The sequence below is a fragment of the Chelonia mydas genome, chromosome 9 (genome assembly GCF_015237465.2).
Source record: "Chelonia mydas isolate rCheMyd1 chromosome 9, rCheMyd1.pri.v2, whole genome shotgun sequence".
NCBI lineage: Eukaryota > Metazoa > Chordata > Testudines > Cheloniidae > Chelonia > Chelonia mydas.
In genome coordinates this window covers 77,749,588-77,766,129 of record NC_057855.1, presented here as the reverse complement: position 1 = coordinate 77,766,129, position 16,542 = coordinate 77,749,588, and the positions used below count along the sequence as shown (strand labels likewise).

At 45.8% G+C, this 16,542-nt stretch overlaps 1 protein-coding gene across 8 annotated transcripts in view; it reads right to left on the bottom strand.

The window, feature by feature from the left end:
* The window catches only part of OPHN1 (oligophrenin 1), a 123,417-nt gene that overhangs the window by 63,492 nt on the left and 43,383 nt on the right, over positions 1 to 16,542 (bottom strand). For 5 of the 8 annotated variants that reach the window (XM_037908345.2, XM_037908346.2, XM_037908347.2 and 2 more), the window contains 2 exons: positions 10,512 to 10,607; positions 3,683 to 3,744 (listed from right to left, as the gene is read on the bottom strand). In XM_037908345.2, coding sequence (XP_037764273.1) covers positions 3,683 to 3,744; positions 10,512 to 10,607 — 158 coding nt within the window. Of the gene's footprint in view, positions 1 to 3,682; positions 3,745 to 10,154; positions 10,236 to 10,511; positions 10,608 to 16,542 lie in introns of those variants that run through there. The other 3 variants (XM_037908350.2, XM_043522148.1, XM_043522147.1) reach the window with 3 other exon arrangements.

Here is a 16,542-nt window from a genome sequence, read left to right as displayed (position 1 = left end):
ACATACGCAACTATCCCCCCACCACCCCCTAAAAAAGTGTCCTTGAATTTTGCTAATTCAGGGTCTTTGAAAAAGTATGGGGCACCTCAAAAAATAATGACATGACCTCTTGCATATGGCACTAGCTGCTGACCACAACTCACGCAGGATGGGCTGACAGGAATGCCCGCTGCTCTGCAAACATAAACTAGAAGCATCTTGCAGAAGGCAATGCTGTTTGTTTACTTTTCTCAGGGAAAAAGAAAACACCAAAAGCAGGAAGCAGATTATATGTATTTTAAACATGGTGCATGAATCATCCATGCTGGTGTCTGCAACCTCCTTTTAACTCAGATTGCTCACTGTCTGCAGGGTCAGGACAGGTTGGCTCCATCTTCGGAATTATATATATAATGATTCCTGCCCAATCTAATAGGAGAAACAGGATAGAGGAAGCACATCTCTCTGCAGCGGCTTCTCCCCGGCCTCTGCTCTTGGCCAGTCTGTTTGGTACCAAGTGAAACCTTTGTCATCCTCACTGCAACACCACTCAGCACAGCTGTTGCTCCAGCCCTGCTTTTCCATTACAGCAACTATCCCTTTTGCAGTGGAAGCACTGAATGATGATCCCTGAATATGATGGACATGTGAACCGGTGAACACAATCCCTGAGCCAAGACCATGACCTGTTGCCAACATTTCTAAGTGAACAGGAAAGTTGGTGAATGCATTCCTAGGGAGTAACTGAATCAGACCCGAAATGAACCGTTTTTCAAACCTAGCCACCTACAGCAACTTGTGCCCAAGATCTCACCTCCAGGAAGGCCCACATATGTGAGAATTACTCCCCACAGACACAACATTAGCTGGGAGCTCAAAATAAGATGCGTAGAAAGGGCAGTGGAAAGAGCAGAAGGCTAGTGTCACATCCTTGGCGTAACACTTCCCAAAACACTCAGTTTCCAGATCCAGCCTCTCTGATCGCAATAAACACATGTGGGCAGAAGAGCAGATTTAAAATGTGCTCTTAAAGAAATAAATTAGGGACATTCCTTTTGATGAGGCATAATCCAAAGAAGCATGAAAGCAGGTGACTGTGCAGCAAGGCTACTACCAATGTCTATCCCGAAGGAACCTGTGACAAAAGGCATGATGAGTCTCAAACTTCCTGATCCATTATGTTCATGGAAGGATGTCTTCTTCAGACATGCCCTGTGACTCTTCTCTAGCAGTTTTGGAGGGGAAATTATATTCTACCATGTGTCACTGTTCCCAGCTCAACTCTAACCATTGAGGGGGACCTCCATCACCTGTGTCAAAAGGTGGGGGAGGCAGGGAGACGCACTCAGAACTGTTAAAGCTTTGCCAGGACACCAGTTAGTTGGTAACTGAGAGCACAGAATACAGTATGAGCGGGCAGTGTGCTATATAGTTTACAGATTTTTTTAAAAAATAAATGGGATATTGTAAAAAGGCTGGCCTTAATAAATAATGCACCAAGGGTAGAAAAAGATCAAGAAAACTTCTCAGATGGCAACCCTAAGCCTCTGAAAACCTTCAGGTTGATGGGGTCTTGGCAGTTCTCAGGATCCCACCCCTTCATCCTCCCACATAAGCTAAAGGTGGCTGCCATACCTGGGATGCAATGCAAAACATTCTTGTTGCCTTCTTTCAGTCTATTGCTGGTTCTTTCTCATCTTGTTACCCAGACCCTTGCCAGCCTCTAGAGCCACAGAAAGTAGAGTCCTGGCATCCCTTAAGGTATAGATGTCCCTAACCCTTTAGTTCAGCCAGATGGCATAGGAGGAGTTCTTTCATCATTGTATTGGGGCACGGGGGAGCAGAGCCAAACAGTGAATTCCTGGCATGCTGTGAAAGGCTTTCACTGATTCTAACATTCATGTTTTTCCTGGAATAAGTGTGAAAAAGGGAGCCAACTTTCAATAAATGATCTAGGAGTTCTGGAGACAAAGGGGTACAATGTAATGAGGGACAGAAGGGAGTGAATCACCCTGCTGGAGCTGCATGCCAGGAGAGGCAGGAGCACAGGGGGACAACTGCTCCCTTACGAAAAAATAGGAATGTAAGTTAGTTCATATTTTACAACCTATTTGACTAAGTGGAGCTTGAAATAGTTTGTTCCCAGACATGGCCCAGCTGGCCCCATCAGAAATTAACTACCTTCTGAGTGAAGAAGGAACCCTTCACGGACCTTTAGGGTTCCTTCAATATGCCCTTGGCTGCTCAGTGACCAAATCTTGCTGGTGGAAGGATTGCCTGGCACCTGGGACAGGTGCTGGCAAAGTGAAGGGGAACCGTCTCCCTTCCCCCAAAACTCCTTTATATTGTCGAAATGGAAAAGTTTCTCCTTCTCCCTCACCCCTTGGTTGGCTTTGGAGCATTCAGAGGGGAAGATCAATACTCAAGTACGGCTGGTCAAAAGATAGTCGTTGAGGGGGATATTCCACATCCCTTGTAAGCCCTACAGGGCCTCCAGTTTCCTATGTCTTTCAATGCCCAGCACAGTAGCAATGGTGGAGACTATGGCATCCCACTCAGAGACCATCACCTCTCTTTTACAGATCAGAAGATGTCAGGTACCATCCTTTCAGCACTCCCAGCCCATAGCCTCGAGACATTAGGAATCTTGGTATATATGGTCACTCGCTATTTTTCTTGTATAGTTTGGCAGTTACACATTGTAACTAGACCCATTAACTGCCAAAGCACAACTGAGCTAGCTGAGACTGGGCTGTGAAATCGGAAGACTGAGTCACATGATCACAGAACCTAAAACAGGGAACCTTCAACTGATACTATACCGCAGGACAGGCAGGATAAATTGGAGACACATTTAGCCTTATTCTGCACTATGCAGTATTGGGGTGCTGTTCCTATCTCTGGTGGAGTTACACTGCCAGAAAAGTGGTGTAATGCAGTACAGAGTCAGGCCCCAAGAGTGGTAGATTTCTGCCAATAGATTGCAAAAGAGAAGCATCCATGAGATAAGCTTATTATTCCATCAGCCCTCTGAAGCCTTTAGTATGTGCAACAATTAAAAATCAAAAACTTTCCAGCCCTGCTTTAATATCAAATGTCAGTGAGGGGCATTTGAGATAGGTAGACTGTCAGTCTAGGTCTGATACACAGTCATGTAAAAGCAAGAGCAGGTTATAGGTCCTTCATGTCTGGAATTGCTTGATGACAGCTTTGTCATATCTATACCCTATATAATGTAATGAACCCGCTTGTGTTTGGCTATATAAGATGAACACACCATTACTCTTTACTGAATGGGATAATAGAGCAGCTGTGTCATAGGCCTTATACTTCAAACAGCTAAGAGAGATCCCCCTTGAGCTCAAGGGTGAAAGCCAGTGCTTTTTTGGAACAGGATGATACAAATTCTATTCTTCACTATTACCATGAATTTCTGCGTGGCCCAAATGTGTAGCATTATGACAATAATGTGGTCCTACCTGGCCACTGATTTGCTACAGTAATTTCAATCCTTTTGTGTAATACACTTATGCCTAGGGTACAAATAGGCATAATCACTGACATACTCCAGGGCCCAAGGAGGGATTTGTTAACAAAATCAAGTTTTGCAGTTAAACAGAAAATACCAAAGAAGCCATGTGTTTGCTATGAGCAGCTTTGTGAGTTACAGCCCACAGCAGGTGTTCGGCGGAGGTCACCTTACCATCATTGATCTCTCAAGTTCTACCTCCTGGAGCAATTCTGCAAATTCCTTAAACGATTCAGCTATAAAGAGAGAGAAAAATGAAACAATTAATTAGTGCAGATCCTGGTCAGATGAGCGTTGAATTTAGCCTCTTGATTGCCACATTAAGTACAACACGCCAAGCAGGGCCAGAGAAACAGCTGGGGTTTATTGGCTGACACTCCATCTAGGCAGGCTGTTTCCAGATCCTATATAACACAGGCTTTCCTTTTCTCTCACAACTGTCCACACCAAAGCCATACCCAAAATCTGCCTCTTAGGCTTAAGTAGCAGGTTGAAAGCTTTACTCTTCAATTTAATGAAGGCCTTTGAACAAGCTTGAAAATCTTACTGCATCTTTGTCACTTTGAAGGCTCTCCACCCACTCTCTCAACATTGCCCAATTGTAGGAGAGTGTGATCACAACTGACATAAATGCTGCTCCACGGGTTGGCTGGAAGAGTGGAACAAGTGTTGTCCTTTGGCTGACATGCTGCCTGAGGCAGAAAGCACTGCCTCCATCAGCCATGGAGGACGCAACAGGACACTTCTCCCTGTTGTCAGACTCTGGTCCACTACGGCAGGAACAACATGGAGGTTTGTCCTTCATGGAGCTTTGTTTATTTAATCAAAAGGAAAGAAAATTCAGTCCAAGAAAGCTCTCTTCCCCTCCCACTCCACAATCTTGGGCCTTGAGGAAGAGGAGGTGAAATCTCCCACCATTTCTTGTGGCTAACACTAATGAGGCCACATCCTCATATTGCAGCCAGATCTGATCATTTTAACATCTGCATTCTGGGGCAAAGAGACAGTGTTTATTCCTTCTAAGTGAGAAGTCACAAAGGTGATGTAACAGAAGTAATTGGAGCATATTAGCTCTGTCTCAGAGGAACTGAAAAAACTGCTGCTGCAGGTTAGATTTGGTTCATTATAGAATAACAAGGAAACTAAAGAGTGAACAGGGAAATCAAGTAGAAATATTTCATGCCCAGTTGCAGCTGAACATATGGAATAAGTTACCAAGCAAGGTCAGCAAGACAAATAATGCAAGGGAGGGAAAGGGGTGGGAAAAGTGAGAGAAAAGTTCAAATGTCCATTTCTACTATTGAGGGGAGTGGCAGGTAGAAGGCAGCCATACTTCACTCCACCAGTTCCTAAACCTACGCAGTGTAACACACACCCCTCTCCCTGCCAGCAGTATGAACACTGCACGGTCAGGACCCATGACATTTTGAGGAGGGGGATACAGCCTGGTGGAGAGATTGGAGATCAGCTCCAGAGGTGCCAAGCTTCCTTTTTCAAGGACTGCAATTGCTTGTAGAAATGACTTTGGAACATCTGTTCCATGCCTTCTCCCCAAGTCTTTGTCAAAAATCTGGCACTTCTGGAGAGGGAAAGCATTGCAGGGGAGCACATGAAGCGCTTTGGCAGCACAGCTAAGGAGCAAGCCATGCTACTGGGGAAGATTATGACGGTGATTAAAGTAAAGGAATCGGAACTGTGTGCCAATGCCTTGAAATCCTGATGGTTTGGTCTTATCTGCCCTGCAGCTGGATTCCTTTGTCTAGGGTGCTACAGCAACACAGTGGAAGGATTTGAGAAAAATCTTACATGCAGACACTGCCTTAGCGCCCGCAGGAAATGGTCAAGCACACCATGCTAGGTGTGGAGTACTTCACAGAGCCCCATGGAGAGGACTTTCTCCATAAACTCTGCAGGAATTCCTACCGCCCTCTATTTACACTCACCCCGGTTTGTTTACAGTTCAAGCCCTTTAATTCCAGAAGAGACTATATGTAGCCAATTAGCCCTAGCAGAGGAGACTGGAAAATTAACTCACTAAAGAAATTTTGAGAAAAACTTTGGCTTGTCACAAAACAAAAAGTCAGAGTTCCTAGAAGGGAGAGCAACAAGAACAACAGCTCTAAAAGCTGATCTGTGTTAACAGTGACTTAGAACATCCTCAGCAATGTGCCAAATAACGAAGAATGGAAGCATCCATGTGTACAGGGCAAACTGTACACCAGCATCTTGTTTTGCAGGTAATGTGTGCAGCATCCAGTCCTTGTCCTAGCTTCAGGATAAATACTCTACGCACCATTCAGAGGGACATAGCGATCATAGTGGTAGCTCAGGAACTCTGTCCCGTCTTTTGTTAAAAACACATAGCTGTAGCAACTACTGCAGAACAAATGAATGGTTGTTAGGTATTGTAGTGGCATTTACTGTACAACTGCTGAGATGGGCAGAAAAAGAAAAACCACCAACTTGTGATATGATAATTCCACTGTCATCATCAAAATAGCATCTTCTCGTTATTAGTCAGTGATTCCGAGTTTCCCACACAAAAGAGAGAACTTTAAATTCTCAAACACCTCGCTTCAAGCTGGCTGTGCTGGTCATCATATACTACTACTGGCCCAGGAGCTGAGGCGTGCTAACGGTCAGCATCGTCACCGATGGCGATATGAAATCTGAAGCATCCACAGGTTCCAAGAGGTTCAGGGAAAATGAGCGAGAGGGCCAGGGCCGGAGCTGTCATCACTCCAGAAAAATGCCATAAATCCCTAAAGTGATGGGCACAACATGAGGGACTAAAAACCTCAAGGAGTTGTTCTCCCCTTGCTGCACAGGGAGGATTTATGCATACATCTCCTGAGGCAGTAACTGGAGTTACCCATATAATTTACTCATGTGTCAGTGGAAGACTAAGCCCACTTAAACTGTTTAAAAGCAACCTGCAAATGATTTTTAAAATGAGATTTGTGCCCTTTTTGCTGCTTTATGGCATGTAAAGAAGGATTGAAAAGTTTTGTTGTTGTTGGTCTTTTTACTGATTTGTTTGCCATTTTCCCTCCCTCTTAAGTTTTGCTGGAGAACTTCTTGAGGATTCCAGTGATGTCTGTGTGTGAGCTCTCATTCCCTAGCTACAAGGTTTTCTGAATCTTCAGCAAAGACATCCTTTCTCCCAAATGTTCATTAGGTAGTACAGTTAATAGGGTTTTTGTTAACTTCCTCTAAGTGATGCCAGTTCTCCTGCTTTTATCTTCAGTCTCATAATAGGTGATATTTTGAAGCCCCAGTTCTTAGAGGCACATGAATGCAGGAGAATCTCAGCTTTCATTTAAAAAAAGTAAATTTTCAGGTCTTAGATTTGGGAGAAAAAGTGGAAAACATGAACCCTAAAAAGGTCAAAACAAAACAAAACAAAAGGCAAATAAAACCCCCAACATGTGTTACTTCAAAAATCTCATGATTCTGCGGGGCCTGACTCCTGATTTTTGAACACAAGTGGTTGGCTGTGCTCCAGTCTCAAAACAGCCTCACTAAAAATTAATCATATTAATAGCGTCTGGTAAAGCTGTAATTTCATTACTTCCCCAGTCACCTTAGAAAGAAAAGGAGTACTTGTGGCACCTTAGAGACTAACCAATTTATTTGAGCATAAGCTTTTGTGAGCTACAGCTCACTTCATCGGATGCGCATCCGATGAAGTGAGCTGTAGCTCACGAAAGCTTATGCTCAAATAAATTGGTTAGTCGCTAAGGTGCCACAAGTACTCCTTTTCTTTTTGTGAATACAGACTAACACGGCTGTTACTCTGAAACCAGTCACCTTAGAGTTTCCCAGAGTAGACAAGACCTAAGTGTCCAATGAGGAATAAAAAGAAGCAGGACCAAGAAAAAACAACCCTTCCAGTACCTCCGCCCCCCAGTGCCTGGTACAATGGGACCCTCAATTCCTGACTGGGATCTCTACATGCTGCTGGAATATAAATAATAAAATAAAAAGTGGGGAAACAAAAGGTACAAGCCTAATTTGGTTTTCTTTGCAGTTAACCTTTAAGTGACAATAACTCTTGAAAGTTTTCCATGCTCGTTTAAACACAGCACATATGACCAAAGGACTAACCACAATCTGCTATTTAAACAGACATGGGTCTTCCAATAAGGGTGGAGTCAATTTGTGCTCAATACATTTGGGGCACTCTCTTAAGATGGGAGGTTGACAATTAAGGGTTGTGTCTTGAGAAAATTCCACACCTACGGTGGTGTTTTCAGCAACAGAGTTGCTTACACCACTGGGGGGTTTCCAGTGAACTACGCCTATTGCCTCGACTACATATGTATGTGAAAACCTGGCTCTATATTGCTGAAGCTGTTCAGTGACACAATAATGTAAGTCATACAAGGCTATGTAATAAAGACATGTCAAAAGCAATTAAGTCACCTCACGGGAAAGCTCCATCTACAAGAGACAACACCAGTGAGGCGTCTTTCTCCTGAGTCACATTTGAAACATTCAGCTTCATTATTTTATGACAACGCATTTTAGCTTTGCCCAAATCTGCTTGAGTTTGTAAAGAGCACAGGCCTTGCTGCCTGCCTCCATAACAAATACAACACTGCTCACATTTACAGATCAAACACACTCCCCTAGAGTTTGATTAAAAAATGTTCTATGGATTCGTATGCTTCACCCCCCGTTCTGCGCAGCACACCTCTGAGCTATCAGACCCTATGCCCGGGGAGAATCTTGACACTGATTACAAACCACTATGTCATACGAATTTTAAAAGTAGAATAATTAAAGTCACTACTGGGATGTCAATGATATGTTCCCGTTTTCAGACAAAAGGGAGATTTTCAAGAAGGCTTTTTTTGTCTCACCCATCAGGGAGAGACTGCAGGAACTGGTGTGGAAAAAGAAATACAAACCACATTTCTTCATGCTGAATGATCAGAGAGGATCGCCTTAAAAGGGAACATCCTTGGTTCACAAATGAAGAACTATTTGGTGTTGTTTAAGTTTGCCTGGCTCAAGATCCAACCCTGTTATCTTCCTTCTTAGACCTGTTTGCAAACACCTTATACAGAATCTGTAATGCTTGATAGTCCTCCTCACCCTCCCAAACCACCCAGAACAAATGCTTTACTGTCACAGGGCACCTAGTGCTGGGGAGAGGTGCCAGCCTGACAGCTCTGGAGACTGAAGCTCTCTTTATCCATGGAACAGGTGCTCCACTGAGCAGATGCAGCAGCAGTGCAGACATCCCCAAGCTAACTGATGAAGAGGCTCTGTTTTCTTTCCCCCATAACCACTCCAGAGTGGTGGGCAGACAGGCTACACATTCAGACTGAGCTGATGAGCTGGAAATTTCTTTTGGATTAACAGGAAAGAGACTCTTGCTTCTTGGATTGCTCTTTGCCTCAGATCCTTCCGTTCCCAGTAGGGCTGATTTATATGCACTGTTTTCCTCTCCATTATCCAGCATCACATGAGTTTGGAAATTCAATACCTCTTTTTCCATTTCACCTATGAGCTTTATGCTGAAGGAAATCAGATTCTGAAGGGCAAACCACAATCTGCTCCAAAATGCTTACAAAAAGCCAGCCTTTGCTTTCCTTCCTTCCTTCCCCCTCTGCTGCAGGCTCATAGAGTCTCTCTCAACATTGACACTGTCACACTTCCGGGCACAGTTAAACAATAATGTGAATCTGGCTTGAATCTGCATTAGTAGGCTATCTATTTTCCTCTCTACGCACCCAATCCTGCAAGTGCTGAACACCCTCCCCTGCCCTTGACACCACTGGGAGTGGAGGCTCTCAGTATTTTGCAGAATCAGGTTCTATGATATTTCCCTGGGATCAGAAACAGTTCTCCTGTATGACTCATGCACATTAGGCACTGCTATCCTATTTTCCACTGAATGCATCTGATGAAGTGAGCTGTAGCTCACGAAAGCTTATGCTCAAATAAGTTGGTTAGTCTCTAAGGTGCCACAAGTACTCCTTTTCTTTTTGCGAATACAGACTAACACGGCGGCTACTCTGAAATCTATTTCCTGTAGTTTGCTGAGCTTTCCAGCATGGCTAAGGAATTCCTGCACATTTTACGGAGCCCTCGCGTATTGATGTCACCACAACAACAGTTCCCAGACTTCAAAACTGCTAGTTCAACAGTGATGGTTAATTCCAGGGCAGATGAATTCTAAAAATGCCTTTTTTAGGAAGTTTAGTCCATTACTTTTAGCTCCCTGGATACAGCGGGCAAATGTTTAACCAATAAAGAATTCACTGGGTTGGCAGGAAAGTAGTAAAATACAAGGAAGCCAAACCAGAAACGGAGGCGTTGAGCCCAGGGAAGCTCTGCATGCTGCTGGCTGTCCACAACGAAGCTGGAGCTTCCGAGGCACATTGGGCGTCTTTTTCAATGTAATGGAGCATGTTCATTTTCTTCCCAAGGGGTCACAGGCTGGTGCTGATTCTAGGTCACCATGGGGATTGCACATAGCATTTCAAACCACAGCAAGTTTAGATCGAGAAGTACTGTTAGCCTGGTTCAGAACGCACAGCCAAGTGCTCTGAGTCACACTATCTGGGCCAGGTAAAGAGCGGGGGTAAGACAACATGCAACAACACTCCGAAGAAGTCACCTACAGGGTACTTACTGCAATGGAGAGCCTCACTCTGGATTACTGCAATTCATTTCCAATCTTTGGCCATAAGGAGGAGGATTAGAGCTGTAAAAGCTATCAGGTCAAAATTAACCTACAGCACTGTGAGTCAGATTCTAAACATTAATGCTTGAAGACTTATTAGATGTGCTCTAAACTACATTTGTGACTGCAACTATAAGAGACCCACGCACTATGAACCAAATGGCATCTTAGAAACATGGCTCCTGGTTCTGTGTAAGGACCAGACTACAGTTATCAGTGCTGGACTCTACTATGCAGCCTCACAGTAAAAAGGAGATAAACTTTTCTAAGTAGCTGCAAATGTACATTGAAAGGAAAAGCACTTACCAATATTAATCTCGTCATCAGTTAGTGTGTCCCCAATAAAGTCAAACTGAAAGGATTGTAGAGTCTGAGAGAATTTCTGCACGGCATAAGAGTAACCTGGAAAAAGAAGAACTGAAGGTTGAATATTTATGTAATTGATACATGGGGTGGTGAGTAAAGTTTTAGGAAATAAACGTTGGAAGAGGAGATTTATAGCGGAGGGGTTAAAAAAAAACAGAACTGATCTCTGTGCACTCCATGGATTTCGAGCTCTCTTGAAAAATAAAAAAGACAAATGTGTATTTTATGTGCTGATATTAGGGAATACACTTTCAAAGGGTCTCTGAAAGCACACCTGCAGTATTGGCAGATGCAACAAATTCCACAAGCAATTGATCATATGTGTCCAAATATCCTGGTGATGAGCGTAGGAATAGTTTTCATCTGCGGAAACGTGCAATCTCAAATATACTGTTCACCATTCTGGGATACACCCAGAGAATTTGACACTATGAATATTGTTTATGGGGACCAAGAGAGGTTAGCCATTTGTGGATGGCACGTTGGACCTTTTCTCTCCATCCCCTGTAAATAAATAAAATGTAAGTTGAACATTACAGGTCAGATCTTCAGCTGGTGTAGATCAGTGTAGCTGTATTCAAATCAGTGGAGTTATTCTGATTTACATCAGCTGAGGATTTGCTCATACTAGGAGCCAAATTTGTCATCCAGGGCGTACCTCAAAATAGGCCTCAAGTTTGCTCAAGACATGCTATTGAACACTGACGCAGTACCCATCCTGACATTTTAAACCAAGGCATTCAAAAATGTAAGTTAGGCTATTTAGATAGCTGCGTTATTTTCCAAAGCACTGAGCACCCAACAGCTCCCACTGGAGTGAATAGATACTCAGCACTTTTCAAAATCAGGTAATTTAGGCCATATCTACACTACCACTCATGTCGGCAAAACGTATGCTGCTCGGGGTGAAAAAAACACCCCCAAGCGACATAAGTTTTGCCGGTATAAGTGGTAGTGTGCACAGCGCTATATCGGCAGGAGAGCTGCTACTGCCATTCATTGGGGGTGGTTTAATTATGTTGACAGGAGAGCTCTCTCCCAACAGCATGGAGCGGCTATGTGAGAGATCTTACAGCGGTGCAGCTGCATTGGTACAGCTGTGTCGCGGAAAAGTATCTAGTGTTGACATCATGTAGACAAGTCCTTAAGCTTGACTAAGGCAAATATTTAGTTTGCGGCAAGCTGGAGTGTTAATCTACCCCACACTAGCCCCGCAGACGTGCATCCTGCTGACGTGTATTAACAGTTCATTAATGCACTTTGAGCCTCACTAATTGTTAATGAAGACCAGCAGGTGCACACGGACTGTTAGTCCGTGACAGGCTAGTGCAGCATAGATTCATACTCCAGTTTGCCATAAACTAACTGTTTGTGTCGACAAGCCCTAAGTTTAGGCTCTTATATGTGAAAATTGTTGCCTTATACTTAAGATAGTATTTGCATGTTTTGTATTTGATGAGAAGAAGAAAATCAATAGAACAAATGCTTTTGGGCAGATGGATGCATTATTGTGAGGACATGTATATTGCCATTTGGGGCAGTATTTCCACAAGTTTGCCCACTTGGAAAATAAAATAGAAAATCACCTTTCAAAATGATAGCTGCTTTCTCAGGGCATCACAAACACATAAACAAACAGTTCTATAGACAAGCAAGGTAGTGAAACTGCTGGGCTTGATAAGCCAGGGGTTGGTTGTCTGTGCTCTGCAGAGCACTTCCAGGTAGCCTTGGATCTGTTTCTGTCCCAGTAATGAAGAAACTGCTAGTCTTTAAGCAAAGATGCTTCCTGATAGCAGTTTGTGGCTTGGTCCAGAAATATTTTTAGGCTTTCCAGAGACGCTTCTGCCCAAGAGAATCCTTTCTCAGTATCCTGTGTGGCTGCTTTGTCTTTGTCAGCAACACCATTGCTTTAAAATCAATTGATCACGTAGGCAGAGGAACTGGGGGGGGGGGGGGGGGGGGAACTGCAATTTCACTAATGCAGGGCTTGGAACCAGGACCCCAGAACCCTGCAGGGCTGGAGGGTCTGAGATAGAGTTAAGTTGGGACCCAAGGTCTGAGCCCTATTGCTTTGCAGTGTAGATGCAGCCCTGCTTGACTCGGGTCCCAGGAGTCAGACAGAAGTATCCCACAATTCCATGGGACAACTTCCTTGGTTCTCTCTAGCCCAACAATCTGCAATCCTCTCTATTGAAACGGAAGCCCCCCCGCTCCCCTTGGTGAATGGCAGCAGATCAGATCAGCATTAAATCATTTTCTTCTGATCACCGATCTGCAAGCATACTATCATAGAACGTCTGGGGTTTGCAATGCAGTGCAAACTGATCAAGTCTTTTGCAAAGTGAGCTGCTTCAAAATTCCTGTAATGTGCAGGGCAGGCAGTAAAGTTTTCCCACAGTCCACCACAGTCCTAGGGCTAGAGTGGCCACATTTTGCGGGGTGGTGCTAGGGACTCTGGGATATGGTTACTTTGACTCAGATCTGCACACTGCAGTGTGGACACCAGAGCCCGAGGTTCAAGCATTGGTTGGAAAAGTCCGAATGTAGAGTTAAAATACAATGTAGATGCTCAAGCCCAGATTCCCTAACATGGCTCAGCTGACTCGAGTAGCACTAACTCTGGGTTTACATTGCACATAGGCATACCCTTAGGGCTTGTCTATGCAGGGACACTCAAGAAAAGTAATCCAAATTATCTAAAGGTGTGAATTTAAAATTGATTAGTTAAACTGCATTAAACCCATATGCTGACAGACACTCTCATTCAGAATTAAAGGGCTTGGCTACACTTGCGAGTTAGAGTGCATTAAAGAAGCCCCGGGCGCCCTAGCTCTCTACCCGTTCACACTGGCAAGGCACGCAGAGCGCTCTGACTCCACGGCTACAGCGCCCTGGTACTCCACCTCGGTGAGAAGATTAACACTTGTTGTGCCTTGGCTGAAACGCCTGGGCATTAGTGTGGACGAGGTGTTGCATTACTGCGCTCTGATCAGCCTCCGGAAACGTCCCACAATCCCCTTTAGTCACGTGGCCACTTTTCTCATTGTTTTGGAATCGCTGTAGGAATGCAGAAATGCCCTTTGAAAGCTCCGTTTCTGACAGCCGGCTGCTTATCTGCTCCGAGACAAAGCAACCATTACTGTGGAATGCTGTGTGTTTGAGAGAGAGGTGGGGGGGGGGGTCTGCTGCTGTCTGAACTTACAAGACAGCATGCTGACATGCTCTCAGCCCCCCCCAAAACCCACTCTCTCTCCCCCCACATAGACACAACACACTCCCTGTCACACTCCACCCCACTCACCCCCATTTGAAAAGCACGTTGCAGCCACTTGCATGCTGGGATAGCTACCACAATGCACTGCTCTCTGTGGCCGTTGCAAGAGCTGCTAATGTGGCCATGCCGGTGTGCTTGTAGCTGTCAGCAGTGATGAGCTGGAGCCGGTTTGCACCGGTTTGCTAGAACCGGTTGTTAAATTTAGAAGCCCTTTTAGAACTGGTTGTTCCACGAGGGACAACTGGTTCTAAAAGGGCTTCTAAATTTAACCAGCCAAAAGTGGCGCCTTAGGCGCCGACTCCATGGGTGCTCCAGCCCTGGAGCACCCAAGGGGAAAATTTGGTGGGTGCAGAGCACCCACCAGCAGCTCCCCGCCTCACCCCCACCCCCAGCTCACCTCCACTCCGCCTCCGCCTCCTCCCCTGAACGCGCCGCCCTGCTCTGCTTCTCCGCCCCCCCGCCAGGCTTCCCATGAATCAGCTGTTCGCGTGGGAAGCTGGGGCAGGCTGAGAAGCAGGCCACAGCTTCCTGCTCAGGCCCAGGGAGGCAGAGGTGAGCTGGGGCGGGGGAGGAGGGGGGCGCGAGGAGGGCCGCCCGTGCCGCAGCAGGTAACCGGGGGGTGGGGGGCACGCAGGGGAACCGCTCCCCACCCCAGCTCATCTCTGCCACCCTCGGCCTGAGTGTGAAGCCTCCGCCTGCTTCTCAGCCCTCCCCGGCTTCCTGCCGAACAGCTGATTTGCGGGAAGTCGGGGGTGGGGGGCGCGGAGAAGCAGAGCGGGGCAGCGCGTTCAGCGGAGGAGGCGGAGCGGAGTTGAGGTGATCTGGGGCCGGGCGCGGGGTGGGGAGCTGTCAGTGGGTGCTCTGCACCCACCAAATTTTCCCGTGGGTGCTCCAGCCCCGGAGCACCCAGGCAGTCGGCGCCAAAGGCGTCACTTTTGATGTGATCAGTGGGGGAGCGGCCGCTCCCCCTGCTCCCCCCCAGCTACGCTCCCCCACCCCTAGGAGCCAGAGGGACCTGCCGGATGCTTCCTGGGAGCTGCCCCAGGTAAGCACCTCCGGAACTCCCCACCTCGCCCCCCGGCATGTGCCTCTGGCTCTTAGGGGTGGGGTGGGCACCCACTACGGTGGCCCACGAGACCCTCCTGCCCAGTTCTAGGGGACGTCAGGGGACAGGGGTTGATGGGGCAGGGGTCCTGGGGGGGGGCATCAAGGAATGCGGGGGGGGTGGATGGGGCAGGAGTTCCGGGGGGCGGGGATGGGCCACGACCCCCTCGTGGGGTGAGGAGGGAACCCGTTGTTAAGATTTTGGCAGCTCATCACTGGCTGCAGTGTGGACAGACTGCAGCGCTTTCCCTACTACGCTCTATGAAGGCTGGTTTAACTCAAAGTGCTCTACATCTGCAAGTGTAGCCATGTGAAGTAACCGAACAAAGGCCACTTTAATTCTGAACAGAGTATCCACACAGGGCTTTAATGAAGTTTAATCAATCCACTTTAAAGCCACACCTTTAGTTAACTTGAATCAATTTTCCTGAGAGTGTCCACATGTAGACAAGCCCTCAGATGCTTAGGGCCACAATTTCAAAAGCACCCTCTGATTTGGGGTCCCTCCATTTGTGGGTGCCCAACTTTAGACACCTTGGCCCTGCAGCAAAATCTCCTGCTGACACCTTATCTTCCTATGCTGGGCTTTCAAAAACTGAAGAACCCAACATTGGAGGCCACTTTTTAAAATCTGGGTTGTTATCCCCATAAGCAAGCGCGGCCACAAATGAGGGACTTTAATATTAAAATGGCCTACACTGCATTAAAACAACACACACCCCTACCTACCTGCAAAAATACTGTTTGTAATTGTTGCTTGTAGGGTTCCTTTTTCCTATATATTTTTCTTTGCATAAACAGCAGTGGTTCTAGATGCATTCTTTAGCTTAGATGGAATGTTGGCTTTGGTGAAATTACTACTTTTGGTTGGTGTTTGGGACACCTTAACAGAAAAATCTAAGGTGTTTGCCAGGTGCCTATCATCTTAGTATCTAAGCACTGACAGTGTCATTTTACATCTGTAGTGCATTTAGAAAGTACAGTACAAAGACCAAATCCTTATTCTCTCAGGACCTCAAGATTGATGGGCAAAATCTGTCCCTCCACTTGAGATGGGTTAGATTGAGATCAGAGCTCGACTACTAATAGATCAGTCAAGAACACTCTTAAAACCGGGTTTGTATGTGTGTTCTAAAAAGAAAAGGAACAACATGGTGGCAGTGTTTGTGATTCCCTGGCTACATGCTATGAAATTCATTTTTTCCCCTTACTTCAAGCAGCCTTGTACCTTCGTGATACAGAAAGAGACTTTAAATCTTGACCTTGATCCAGGTGACCACAAACAGTTTTGAAAAAAAATCTTTTACAACAGCAGCAGGGGGTGAAAAAATATGCAGCTCATGCTGTCCGACTCAGCTTCAGCAATGAGTAAGGCTTCTCCAGACACATTTCCCTCTCCAAATGAGAGACAAAAATTGGACAGATTTGCACACACTCTGTATCGCTACTTTCCATCTGTGCGTCATCAGAAAGCAAAAGGCAAAAACACTGATTGTATGGTGGGGGTGGGGGAAGGATATCTATAAATTTCCATTGGCCTGGCCTCTGGGCTTTACTAGCCAATAGTTGACCTAATGAAGAGGAAACAAGGGA